Below are 14,108 nucleotides of genomic sequence, written 5' to 3' on the forward strand. Positions count from 1 at the left end.
TATTTTATTACTGGGCCGCTAACCTCCGCACTGTTGCGTTTCTGCTGGATGACGCACTTCCGTCATCCAGCTGGCTTAGTATGGAGCGTGAGGATTGTCACCCCTTTTCTATTGGCGCTGTGATTCTGTCATCCAGCTGGTTTAGTATGGAGCGGGAGGAGTGTCACCCCTTCTCTATTGGTGCTGTGAATCTGTCTCCTGTCAATCTGGAGATGTCACTTTATCGTAACAATCCTATTATATATACTGTAGCACAGTCCGAATCTGGAAGCAAATTAAAGTCCACTTTAAGCTTAGACCAATGTCATTCATGTTCCCTATTGCCAGGAATCCCTCCTTTGCCCCCTCTTAGCTTGATAACACCTTTGAGTGATGGGGAGAGTTAGGGATAAGTACAGTACAGGATTTATATATAGAAGGGACCTTTGCTTCCTTTGAGTTGCTGGGGGGAAACTTATAATCTTCCCAGAAGTAACGTTTTCAGATACCTGCAAATTAGAGACTATGTTAGAAAACACCTCCCAACATTTGGGAATGCTAAACCTTCCATGTTTGACGGATGCATAAAAATATGCCCCACCTCAGACAAACTGATATCTCGTCTATATGATGCTTTTCAATCTGTTAGCACACCTTCTACTGATGCCATTAAGGCAACATGGGAGGAAGAAGTAGGGACTTACATTTCTCTGGCAGACTGGGAAGATAGCTTGGAGTATATCCACACATGCTCCATTAACTCCAGACATCGTCTCATACAATTCAAGGTATTACACTATTCCAAAACTAAACTGCATAGGATATTCCCTGATACATCCCCTATGTGTGACAAATGTCAGGCTGCGCAGGGTACACTACTCCACTGCTTTGCCCTATGCTATAGCTTGTATGGTTATTGGTGTGGAGTTTTTAGGATCCTCTCTGAAGTTCTGGAGACTTCAATAGACCCAGACCCGCTTCTGATAATCCTGGGAGTGTCTGATTCCCTAAACGGATTAACCAACTCCCCAAAAGCAACTAATCTCTTACGGTCTCATTTCTCAAAAAAATGATCTTGTTGTTTTGGAAAAGGAGGGAAGCTCCCTCTTTCAAATTATGTCTCAGTGAATTGACAAACACTGTACACTTAGAAAGAATTAGATATATGCTGAACAATACATTTTCAACATTTGATCAAATCTGGCAGCCTTTCCTCTCTGGACCAGTTGGCGTTGTGAATTTGTACATTTTAACGCAAAGACTCAATTGTAGTATTTTAATCTACCTTTGGGCAGCATGTACTGGCCCTGCCACCCGCGCAATCGGGAGGGGGGGGGGGGGTGACATCTACCCTCTTTCTTTCTACATGTTCTTGGTCTGTATGTCGTGTTTTGTATTATTTGTTTTGTACCCAGAACTCTGGGTCTTGTTGTTCCTGTCTGCTCTTTGATGTTTAGATAAGAATTGTATACTTGTCTTTTATACACCATTCTTGTGTGTGTTCAATAAAAAATATTTGAACAGAGTTTCTCATAATAAGCTGCAGACCACATTACCTACAGAGAGCGTTTTCATCTATATTATTTGTAGCTGTTTACATACCACCACAGTCAGAGGCTGGAACTATGATAGCATTGAATGAGCTGTATTCCGCCATAAGCAAACAAGAAAACGCTCACCCAGAGGCAGCGTAAAGAAATGACCAAATTCCTTTCAGCATGTTAAATGTGCAACCAGAGGGAAAATAACTCTGGACCACCTATACTCCACACGCAGAGATGCATACAAAGCTCTCCTTCACCCTCCATTTGGCAATCTGACCATTATTCCATCCTTCTGATTCCTGCTTACAACCAAAAATTAAAGCAGGAAGCACCAGTGACTAAATCAATACAAAAGTGGTCAGATGAAGCAGATGCTAAGCTACAGGACTGTTTTGCTAAGCTACAGGACTGGAATAGGTTCCCAGGATTCCTCCAATAGCATTGAGGAGTACACCACATCTGTCAAGTGCATCGATGAGGTCTTCCCCACAGTGACCGTACGTACATACCCCAACCCGAAGCCATGGATTACAGGCAGCATCCGCACTGAGCTAAAGGCTAGAGCTGCCGCTTTCATGGAGCGGGACTTTAACCCGGAAATTTTATAAGAAATCCCGCTATGCCCTCTGACGAACCATCAAACAGGCAAAGCGTCAATACAGGACTAAGATCGAGTTGTACTACACCGGCTCTGATGCTCGTCGGATGTGGCAGGGCCTGCAAACGATTACAGACTACAAAGCGAAGCACAGCCGAGAGCTGCCCGGTGACACAAGCCTACCGGACGAGCTAAACTTCTTCTATGCTCGCTTTGAGGCAAATAATACTGAAATATGCATGAGAGCACCAGCTGTACCGGAAGTCGGTGTGATCACGCTCTCTGCAGCCGATGTGAGTAAGACCTTTAGACGGTTCAACATTCACAAGGCCAGACGGATTACCAGGACGTGTACTGCGAGCTTGCACCAACCAACTAGCAAGTGTCTTCACTGACATTTTCAACCTCTCCCTGTCCGAGTCTGTAATACCAACATGTTTTAAGCAGACCACCATAGTGCCTGTGTCCAAAAACACTAAGGTAATCTAAAAACACTAAGGTAATCTGCCTAAATGACTACTGACCCGTAGCACTCACGTCTGTAGCCATGAAGTGCTTTGAAAGGCTGGTCATGGCTCACATCAACACCATCATCCCAGAAACCCTAGACCCACTCCAATTTGAATACCACCGCAACAGATCCACAGATGATGCAGTCTCTATTGCACTCCACACTGCCCTTTCCCACCTGGACAAAAGGAACACCTATGTGAGAATACTATTCATTGACTACAGCTCAGCGTTCAACACCATAGTGCCCTCAAAGCTCATCAATAAGCTAAGGACACCTTAGCCTCCATCTGCAACTGGATCCTGGACTTCCTGACTGGCCACACCCAGGTGGTAAGGGTAGGTAACAACACATTTGCCACGCTGATCCTCAACACAGGGGCCCCTTAGGGGTGCGTGCTCAGCCCCCTCCTGTACTCCCTGTTCACTCATGACAGCACGGCCAGGCACGACTCCAACACCATCATTAAATTTGCTGATGACACAACAGTGGTAGGCCTGATCACCAACAACGACGAGACAGCCTATAGGGAGGAGGTCAGAGACCTGGCCGTGTGTTGCCAGGACAACAACCTCTCCCTCAATGTGGACTACAGGAAAAAGAGGACCAAGCACGCCCCCATTCTCATCAACAGGGCTGCAGTGGAGCAGGTTGAGAGCTTCAAGTTCCTTGGTGTCCACATCACCAACAAACTAACATGGTCCAAGCACACCATGACAGTCGTTAAGCGGGCACAACAAAACCTATTCCCCCTCAGGAGACTGAAAAGATTTGGCATGGGTCCTCAGATCCTCAAATGGTTCTACAGCTGCACCATCGAGAGCATCCTGACTGGTTGCATCACTGCCTGGTATGGCAACTGCTCAGCCATGCTCTCGATGTTGCAGCTGTAGAACCATTTGAGTATCTGAGGACCCATGCCAGAGGGTACTGCGAACGGCCCAGTACATCACTGGGGCCAAGCTTCCTGCCATCCAGGACCTCTATGCCAGGCGGTGTCAGAGGAAGGCCTTAAGAATTGTAAAAGACTCCTGCCACCCTAGTCATAGACTGTTCTCTCTGCTACCACACGGCAAGCGGTACCGGAGCGCCAAGTCTGAGTCCAAGAGGCTTCTAAACAGCTTCTACCACCAAGCCATAAGACTCCTGAATATCTAGTTAAATCTAGTCAAATGGCTACCCACACCACTGCCACTCTCTGTTGTCATCTATTCATAGTCACTTTAATTAACTCTACCTACATGTACATACTACTTTACTAACCGCACATTGACTCTGTACTGGCACCCCCTGTATATAATGATATTTTATTTTTTACTGCTGGTTTTGGATTTGATTAATTTGATTTGATTTCTGGAATTTTCAGGAATATTGACATTATTTGTCATCACTCAAGTTGTTTACTCGTACCTTGCCCTTTGTGCTTTGTTTGTCCCCTCGTCTTGCCAAGAGACTTTTTTTGCCCAAACTAGTCTGAACTCGGACAGAGTGCACCGAGAGGTGCTGGTGTGTGTGGACTGAATGGTAACAAGGGCAGTTAGTGTGGTTGTCATAGTAACCCGGCTGGTACTCTGTGTGTGTGTGTGTGTGTGTGTGTGTGTGTGTTTTCAGGAGGAGTTCTGTTTCCCGGTAGAGTGCTTGTCCCTGACGGTGGAAGAGGTGATGCACATCAGACAGGTGCTGGTCAAAGCAGACCTGGAGAAGTTCCAACAGTACAAGGACGTGTACAACGCTATGAAGAAGGGAAAGGTCAGTTTACCGCTGTTCATTTTCACCCAGCTGAAGTACAAGTCTCTCGGACTAAACATCACAGTACCTATTGTTGGGAAAAATCATCTTACACGTTCCTTTCAAAATCTTTGTGCTCACTGGATTTGATCACACACTGTTTTTTGAATGATTTGATTGCTTTTGTCTTAAACTTTTAAACTTAAACCTTATCTGAATTAATTATTTGTTACAGCTTTGCTTCTGTTGCCGATCCAAAAGGTTTTCCTTGTTCACCTGGTCCTACACCTGCCAGTTCTGCAAAAGGCCTGTGTGTTCACAGTGCTGTCAAAAAGTATGTCATATCTATTCTCCCACACTGATAGAAAGTCAGCCCATAATATTGACAGTCCTATACTGTACCTCCAGTGTCTTTATGAGTGTGTTCATACTCTGCTCTATGTCTGTCTCTCTGTTAGATGAGGCTGCCCTCCAAGCCCTATGCCAACCTGCCCATATATTCCCTGGGCTCTACCACCACTCTACCCAGGGACCGGGTAGCAGCCCTGGGGAAAGCTGCCAGTATAGCAGGTCCATCAGCCACCCCAACAGCAGCAGCAATTTCAGCAGGAAAAGGAAAAGCAACAGTTAAAGCAGCAGCCTCAGCAGCAGCAACAGGACCAAGCAGAGCAGCAGCAGCAGCAGGACCAAGCAGAGCAGCAGCAGCCCTCAAGCCTGAGAAACCCTCTACCAGCCACCACCGCCTCAGCCTTCAGAAGACCATGTCCAAGTAGACACCACTCTACCTCTTCTCAAGATCATAACTCTTTTTTAAATGTGCCCCTGTCTTAGATTTACAAGACTTATTCTCAATTGAAGTTATGTTCTATTTTAAGAGCAACTGTAACCGACTGAGCCCAGTGAGGGACAGGGACGGAACCTCTGTTACACAACTTAGTGTTAACCTCTCCTCCCTCCTTCTCTCAGGTTGTCTAAACACAGTAGTCTGGAGAAGTCCCAGTCCCGTGATGAGGTGGAGCTCCCAGCGGAGCTGACGGAGGACTGGAGCACCATGGAAGTGTGCGTGGACTGCAAGAAGTTCATCCACGACATCATCTCCTCCAGCAAGCACAGCCTCTCCCTGGCCACCAAGCGGGCACGCTTAAAACGCAAGACCCAGTCCTTCTACATGTCGTCTCCGAAGGGAGCTGATTACCGACCCTCGGAAAGAACAATCAACGAGGTCTAGACTCTCCCCTCGTCCTTGTCTACCTTCTCCACTGTCTTCTAGCTGCTCCCAGAACTTATGGCACAATACAGAACTCTGATTGACTGGGTTTTGATCTGGATGACCTATACCAGTAGATGTGTCTAGTTTAGTCTGTCTGTCGATGCTGTCAGAGCGGGCTGTGGACCTTTACTTTTCCTTGGAGGAATGTGGACTGTGTAGTCAGTGCTTGTTGCCATGTCCTCTGATCGTTGCATAGAGTACCAGTACTTTCAGACAAAAGGATACTAGTCCATTTTATACAATATTTTGTTCAGTAATGTAAATGTTCCCGTAATGTTCTGCCATAGAGAGGTGGTTAAGGACACTGAATGATCAAATGTAAAGGATGAGGTAGTGTAAAGATTCAAAGCGGTATGGCCTTAATCACCCCCTATACTGTGGTAGGAGCTACTCACCCACAGAAAAATCAATGAGCACAAGGCAAAATAACGCTCCATGTTTGAATTCCTCAGGCTGTGGTATTCTATTGTAAGAGAGTAGGTGTGATGCTAACAACACAAGTCCCATACTGAGAGCTGTGAACACCTTAAAGTGGAGACAATATGAGACAAAAGCAACAAACGATTGGATGATGACTTAAAAATATATGGAACTGTAATGTTTTTTTTTTACAAGTTATCATTTTCTACGTTATGGTATACATGTGTACATATGATTCGGCTTAGAGTCAGGTGGTTTGTGATGAAAAGTTGTCTCCCCTTTTTACTCTTCTTGACATGTTCAGGTTCTTTTTAGCTGACGGTACAATAATGAGTTATGCTCATTGATGTTCTCTGGGTTCTGAGCGGTCTTGATGAAGCATCATTTTTACCATAAAGAAAACAGGTAAACAAACAGCGTGTCACTTTGCTCAAAGTTGGATCATACCCATGAAGGTAGCCCAAACCTCTCACCTGTCTCTCCTTAGGCGTAGGGTCTACAGGACTGTCAGGTGTCAGCTTTAGTGCCAAAAGGATTCCCTTCTGTCTAAACCATAATATAAAACCCAAATAAGTATTTTTCTCTGGTGTAAATATTCATTGACCTTGCTATAGATAGCCATCGCAGCCCCCGATTAGAGCATGCTTCTGCAAAAGACGTCAGACTACTGAATATACTAACCATAGAAATAGAATGGTTAGTATGTTGACAATTACCATTGTTACATAATATTATGGGATATTAGAATCCCGTTGTCTTAACCTTTGGCATCTTCAATTTAGACCCATGCCAGGAAGTAAAAGCAGGATGTGTACCCTTCATTCTGTGCTGTGATGTTTTGTTGATTCAACTCAACTGACATGACTAAACTAAAACTCAACTGACTAAATATGTTGCATTGCATGAGCCACATCAGTTAGCATCATTTGAATGAACAGTCTTCATTACCATGGCAATCCAGCATCAGTTGATAGAACATTCCAAATAACCATGGACATTATTTCATTGCATTACCATGGAGCCATTGTGAGTGTACAGATGAGTTTACCAGTCAAATGTCCAGGGTTAGAGCTTCCAACCCTGTTCAATTCATTCTATTTCTATGATACTAACACTATGACATGATGAAGGAACAATATTAACACAGTATTTGTCACTGGTAGTTGAACACGCGTGATATCATTGAGCAGGTACAGTAATTGTGCTAGATAATCATAACAAAATCAGACACAAACAGTAGGAATCCCTTTTTGTCAAGACTTTATATAGCCTGTGCCCCCAAAAATCATCTAGTCTGTTACAGTAACAAGCATGCGCCCCCAGAAATATATTCATATTTTGTGAAAGAAATCTATACCTACTGTTATGTTGATTTTACTTATTGATGTAAGTTTGACGTGGCTTTTTCTTTGGTTTTGAATGGAATATTTCATATTGTGCAGATAAACACCCATATTCAACAACAGTACAACAATACATGAAATGATCTCAAATGGTCTTTCTTTGCTTTACAATAGTTATGGTATGATTTAACATGCTTAAAACCACCCTCTGTTTTATTGTATAGGCCGCAAAGTATGGTATTACACGCTACTCTCATGTTCAACTCAAAGCCTCAAAATGATGCCTTCATGAATTTGTATATCAGTTGTGTGTGACTGTGGTGTGTCTTAACCATACAGTTTGTCTCTAAACTCGAAGCAGAAGCATATTTCGGGAGCCAGGAATCAGGATGTATGTATATTAAAGTGACTATTACAAATCCAGTCTTGTTCCTTATATTTCTGCCTTCTTCTCTCATCATTAACATATTATTGTTGTGACAGATTGAATCCACAGTGACTCAGCATACTGTATGTAAATATTATTTATAGTGATGTCCGTCCATAGAGCAGGTCTGTGTTTCCTTGACAACTTACATCACGACTAAAATCATTTAGACTTGAGGCTATTAACTTAGCCTAGATCCAAACTAAATTGCTCTGTTTGGTAAAGTTAAACAGAACTATTCAGGTAGGATCCAGGCTACTATTAACTAGCTTAGAGATTGTTTCTCACAAAACAAGTCATTGCAGGACAGAATATGGACTACAGTAAGTAGAGGTGATCTACTGTGTGCTACATAAAAGAAAGGCCCATATGTGACAGCAACATGCATGTACTACTGTGTAGCTTGTATCTTTAATCTGTTCAAACCTTCCAGATGTAACTCCCTCCAGGAGAGCTCAAGAAATGATGACAAAGAATAATAAAAATGTAATGCAATACCTTTATAATGTTGTATGGATATTTCATTAGGTGACATGCCAGCTTTTCAGGCAAAAAAATATATTGAGAAGCAAAAAAATATTGTTCATTGACAGATAAAACAATAACAATTTCTGTACCTTAAAATAAACTTTTTTTTTCTAAAGAAATAACCTATTTCAACAAATGTTGATAACTTACAATACACAGTGAATACGTACAGTATCATTTTCAGTAAAGATATGCAGTATGCCACAACACATGCATTCAAATGAAGAAATTACGAATACATTCAAAGTAAAACAGCACCTTTTTATTTGTTACAGCATTAAATACTTAAAACAAATGAAATGCACTTTATCAATAGCGGTGGTCAGTGCGGTCATTATACATTGGGTTCACAGAACGTAATGTATGTACTGTAAGATTCAATACTTACTCCATAAGTCCACGGACCAAAAATAGGGTTCATTCTTTGATTATGTAGGGTTAAGTTATACTATCCAAACAATACACAGCCATTTACAATACATATACATTCCCCAGAAATCAAGTTCATCGACACAGCAAGGAACATTACAATTTAACCAATGGCCATACATTTTGTCCCCATATCACTTATGGGGATTGAGAGCCACGGTCGCCCGTGGTGCAGTCACTTGCTCAAGGGCACAACAGCAGGAGATGGCATCTAGGATAGAAGAGCCATATATGTATGGCTCTGTCGGATACTGATGCAGTGCCACACAACAACTAGCTTAGACATTAAAGTTTAGGCATTAACTCCACATTTTTTAGGTTAAAGTTAATTTAGGCTTTAACTCTGAGATCTTAAGGTGAGGCATTAACTCTAAATGGTTAAGGTAAGGGTTAAGGTTTGGGATAGGCTTAAAACAAAAATCTCAAAAACAACTTTCTATCACCTGATTTGAACATGTAACATTTGGCTCCAGAGGCAGGTAGCCTAGCAGTTAAGAGCGCTGGGCCAGTAACCGAAAGGCACCTAACACTAATTGCTCCTGTAAGTCACTCTGGATAAAAGAGTCTGCTAAATGATTTAAATTGAAACTAGTTGGTGGTGTATGAGGGGAGTTTCCCCAATACAATGTAAACCACATTGAGCATCTGGAAAAGCACTACACAAATCCAATCAGTTACTTTTATTAATGAGTTCTTCTTCTTCCCCTTCTTCCTCTTCCGGTATGTATTCAGCCTGCAGGTTGTTGTTGTCCCCGATGATGACATACTGTAGTTGGGACCCATAGACCTGGACACTCCTCTGGAGCTCTGGATCTGGACAGGCCTGTACTGCTCTCTGGTGATCACTGGTGACGTTGCCTCCCATTGTCTCTGCAATAGAGTCATCAATGGAATGCAGTACAGTACATGAAAGTTATGAATATAATGGCTTCTTTGAACTCAGTAAAGAAAGGTAAAGTGAAGGGTAAATTAAAATGCTTAATAAGGTCCGAGTGCCAATGGTGCAGGTCAAAAAGAGAAGTGAATTATTATAATAAAAATATGTACATATGCGCTTGTATCTATGAATGTGCTTGAATCTTGTATCTCACTATTTTAAATATAAGAATTGATGAGAATTTGACTGTAACTTACCATGCCTAGCATCCTCTGAACCCATGCTCTGAGGTTGTTGTATACACGTTGTCACACCTTGAAAGTTGCCATCTCCAATGATGCAGTTACTCAAATTGGAATGGCTGATGTTGATGACGTAAGTTGGGGCAGTGTTGGTCCTCCTCCTCTCTGTTGTTTGGGGTGTGAGAAAAAAGGGAAGAGGTTGAAAAATGGGAAATTGTTGTTGACAACAGTATCCCGGTGATTCCCGTTGCGTCATGATGATGACATACTGTAAAAACCTCTATGAGCTTTAGTTTTGGACACGTGGAGAAACCATTTAGATTTAAGCCTACACTTTATCTTTAAAAAAAAATGGAGGAATGGCACATTCTTGGGCCTCACCTGCATCGGACACCAAATGGTGCTGGGTTTCCAGTGCTTCCAAAAGGTAAAGTGGGGTAGAATGTGGCTTACCATATACATAACATATAACATACTACAGAGAAAACGTGCTGCAATATAGGCCAAGTTAGCCTACCTCTCTAAATGTCACATAACATTATTTTCATTTTTCATTTGATTTAACCTTTATTTACTTTAGAATCACAAAATCACCGTAAGCCAAAGACTAATCATAACCATATTTAAATGTTGATGAAAACGACATGAAAACTATAGACATGTAGGCGAAAGTAATTTACTTGCAATTAATCAAATGAAAAAATGTACACTTTTGAAGAGACTCACCTGGGAGGCCGGTGACTCTTTCGAACTGTGGGGGGCACTGGCAACACTTTTCTAGTGAGTCGAAAAAGAGCAGACAGGCGTTGTGACCCTTCTTCAGCACCACCTGGAGCAGTTTGGCAGCCTTCTCCATGTCTGTTCTCTGGGACCAGATCACCTGGCTCTCATACTCTGTGATGGTCCTGGAGCTCAACAAGTACACGCACAGCCTTTCCACTGCACAGCATGACATAGATTTGCTAAGAGCGTGTAAATGAAGTTGCAAGCTCCTTTCTTGGATGAGAGAGCATTAAAAAATAACAGAAATATTTCAGTGTTGTTATAACATGATAGTAATATGGCATTTGCTTAATTCATGCAAAATAAAATATGATGGAAAGATGAAAGAAGTGTAGTGTAGGCTAATGCAAAAATATCACTTTCACACCGACCCTGTTATTCTCACGGGTTATTCCCCATCTAAACCACTTTCTGACTGTAAACATAACATCATCTCGTGCCTGCCTGTCCTACATTCCATTACATTTTAGATCTTAACATTAATTAACACCTAACTGTATAGTTTATAGTGTAGGCCTAAATACAGAGTTTTCTTGTTTTTCATCAATTGCTTCCATACATATCATAGGCCTATCACTTTTTGTTTAGATCAGACCCATTGTAATCTCGGTTAACACAGAACTAAAATTGTTAATTGTCAATCCACGAAAAATTTGAAGAAAGTGATTTCTTACCAGGTAAAATCTCGCGTGTTTCGTTACATAGTAACATAATTGTTAATTTGACAGAACGATATAGACTACATTACAACAGTGCATAACTTTGTGTGTATCATTTCGACTGAGAATGAGAAATGGGCTGCAATCGTTTGTCGGTAATTTTTATAGGCTGCGGTAGCAAAACTTAAAATAAATAAAAGTCCCTAATGGTGGGGGCATGCGCAGACTGTTTTGGGAGTTTCCATCCGCTTCAACCCTCATAATAAATTCACCAACTGCGCTTGTGTTGTCAAGAAGAACAGAATAATACATTACAAGAATTGCAACAAAATGGCCATGATATAAAGTATTGTTAACGTTATAAATGCATTTGAATTATTCGAATCTTATAGGATAGCTGGAGTATCCTATGCTTAAACCAATAATTGCAAAAGCCATTTGAGCAGCACTGAAGGTTTATCAACACAGTACATTTGGTTTCAGTTTGTATATTGGTTTGATATTCAGAGGTCAATACCTCATAGATAGAAGGTCCTAGGATGATTCAGGTGATATATCTAGAATCAGACGAGGATAAGGATCAATGTACAGGTTTCCCCCCCATTCATTTCCTTTGGAAAAAAAGTTACTTTATGTTGGTTTCAATAGGCGAATATTATGAAATCACTGCTGAGGGACCATCTTAAAAATGCAATCAGCTGTACCTGGTGTTTACAGAAACGTTTTAAATTATTAAATCATCGAAAGATCTTAAACCAACTGTTAAACCAACTGTTAAACCAACTGTTTACTCAATAATTACATTCAAAAATTGTATCTTGTTTATTTTTAATGGATTTTATGTAACAATATGAGCTCAAAAAACATAAATAGGTCTATGATCTTTCTCACTCATATGCAACCTACTGTAGCCTACTTGCATGACCTAGAGAGCTAAAATCACTTGTGGCAAAGTCACTATTGCCTCTAATCCATGATGCACACATTAGAATTCCCATTTTAAAGTTCCCTGATTTATAAATGAATATTTCATAATTATTCTTTTTAAAGGCTTCCGCTCCACATGTGAAAGAGATCTACAGACAAGTACAGTGTGTTCCCTGACCTCTATTATCACAGTGAATTACTTTTTACAGCTGTGGTTATTAATTAATGTACAGATCTAATTTTCAATAGCTTCCAGTCCAAATTACATACACATCTAAAACCACTTGAGTTTATATTGTTGATCTCCCTTGTCCATAGTACACCCATTAGAATTGCCATTTTATATTGCATTGATATTCATACGAATATTTCCTGTGATAAGTCTCCTTTTCAATAGCTCACTGTCAATATGAGCTATAGATATACAGACAAGTGTGATGAGTTCCTGGACCTCTATTATCAAAGTTACACATTTTCTTGTTTCAAAATTCATCCCCTTTGATTTTCTACAAATATTTCTCTTATTTTAGCTGTGTTTATTAATTTGCGCACAGATCTAATTTTCAATTGCTTCCAGTCCAAATGACATATACAGTGCATATTCACCTTGACTTTTTCCACATTTTGTTGTGTTACAAAGTGGGATTAAAATGGATTTAATTGTATTTTTTTGTCAACGATATACACAAAATACTATGTAATGTCAAAGTGGAAGAAAAATTCTAATATTTGTAAAATAAAATAAAATAAAATAAAATAAAAATACATATCATTGGTGTACTAGGGAGGAGGGTTTTAGATATGTAGTACCGTCAAAGGTTTGAACACACCTACTCATTCCAGTGTTAATCTTTATTTTTATATTGTAGAATAGTGGACATCAAAATTATAAAATAACACATATGGAATCATGTAGTAACCAAAAAAGTGTTAAACAAACCCAAATATATTTTATATGTGAGATTCGTCAAAGTAGCCACCCTTTGCCTTGATGACAGCTTTGCACACTCTTGGCATTCTCTCAACCAGCTTCACCTGGAATGCTTTTCCAACAGTCTTGAAGGAATTCCCACATATGCTGAGCACTTATTGGCTGAAGAATCTCAAATAGAAAATATATGTTGATTTGTTTCACACTTTTTTGGTTACTACATGATTCCATATGTGTTATTTCATAGTTTTGATGTCTTCGCTAGTATTCTACAATGTAGAAAACAGTAAAATAAAGAAAAACCCTTGAATTTGGAGGTATGTCCAAACTTTTGACTGGTATTGAAAAGCTATTGAAAATGAGGTTTGTACGTGAATTAATAACCAGAGCTGTAATAGGATAAATATTTGTAGAAAATCAAAGGGGAGAAATAAAAAAATAAAAGTGTACCTTTTATAAGTGAGGTCACGGAACCCACCTCACTTGTCTGTAGACCTGTAGCTCATATAGATAGGAAGATATTGGAAGTAGACGTATCACAGGACATATTCATGTAAAATCAGTGCAATGAAAAATAGCAATTCTAATGTGTTTACTAGGGAGTAGAGAGGTCGGTGAGCTAACATCGCAAAGAAGGATATCTACTGGAAGATGGGTAAACAAATGGAATATCCCTTTGAGCAGGTGAAGTTATTAATTGCACTTTGGATGGTGTATCAATACACCCAGTCACTACAAATAAACAGGCATCCTTCCTAACTTGCCAGAGAGGAAGGAAACTGCTCAGATATTTCACTATGAGGCCAACGGTGACTTTAAAACAGTTACAGAGTTTAATTGCTGCGATAGGAGAAAACTGAGGAAGGATAAACAATATTATAGTTACTCCCCGATAGTAACCTAAATTAAAGA

At 40.5% G+C, this 14,108-nt stretch overlaps 2 protein-coding genes across 10 annotated transcripts in view; one reads left to right on the forward strand and one right to left on the reverse strand.

Moving 5' to 3' along the window:
* The window catches only part of LOC110511301 (protein spire homolog 1), a 70,931-nt gene extending 63,117 nt beyond the window's left edge, over nucleotides 1–7,814 (forward strand). For all 8 annotated transcript variants that reach the window (XM_090227539.1, XM_036970948.2, XM_036970959.2 and 5 more), the window contains 4 exons: nucleotides 4,244–4,381; nucleotides 4,596–4,694; nucleotides 4,819–5,129; nucleotides 5,327–7,814. In XM_090227539.1, coding sequence (XP_090083665.1) covers nucleotides 4,244–4,381; nucleotides 4,596–4,694; nucleotides 4,819–5,129; nucleotides 5,327–5,588 — 810 coding nt within the window. In that variant the 3' untranslated portion in view covers nucleotides 5,589–7,814. The remainder of the gene's footprint in view (nucleotides 1–4,243; nucleotides 4,382–4,595; nucleotides 4,695–4,818; nucleotides 5,130–5,326) is intronic.
* Nucleotides 7,815–8,588: 774 nt separating this feature from the next.
* LOC110511312 (uncharacterized) lies at nucleotides 8,589–11,944 on the reverse strand. Of its 2 annotated transcripts, none has more exons than XM_021592284.3 (4): nucleotides 11,354–11,944; nucleotides 10,623–10,892; nucleotides 9,912–10,061; nucleotides 8,589–9,647 (listed from the first exon to the last, which is right to left on the reverse strand). In XM_021592284.3, exons 1-4 carry the CDS (start codon nucleotides 11,388–11,390, stop codon nucleotides 9,448–9,450), a joined length of 657 nt encoding a protein of 218 aa, XP_021447959.3. In that variant the 5' UTR covers nucleotides 11,391–11,944; the 3' UTR covers nucleotides 8,589–9,447. The 2 variants fall into 2 exon arrangements, with proteins under 2 accessions (XP_021447959.3, XP_021447965.3); XM_021592290.3 differs by having other exon boundaries at nucleotides 10,623–10,835; nucleotides 11,354–11,571.
* Between the last annotated feature and the right edge of the window lie 2,164 nt (nucleotides 11,945–14,108).

Source organism: Oncorhynchus mykiss, chromosome 3 (assembly GCF_057628025.1).
Source record: "Oncorhynchus mykiss isolate SJ-2025 chromosome 3, ASM5762802v1, whole genome shotgun sequence".
In the NCBI taxonomy this organism is placed as follows: domain Eukaryota; kingdom Metazoa; phylum Chordata; class Actinopteri; order Salmoniformes; family Salmonidae; genus Oncorhynchus; species Oncorhynchus mykiss.

Coding starts and splice junctions, on each gene's coding strand:
- LOC110511312 (XM_021592284.3), bottom strand. CDS start 11,390: ATGTTACTATGTAACGAAACACGCGAGATTTTACCTG. Junction 10,893..11,353: donor AACACGCGAGATTTTACCTG/GTAAGAAATCAC, acceptor CTCTCATCCAAG/AAAGGAGCTTGCAACTTCAT. Junction 9,648..9,911: donor TTCAGAGGATGCTAGGCATG/GTAAGTTACAGT, acceptor ACTCTATTGCAG/AGACAATGGGAGGCAACGTC.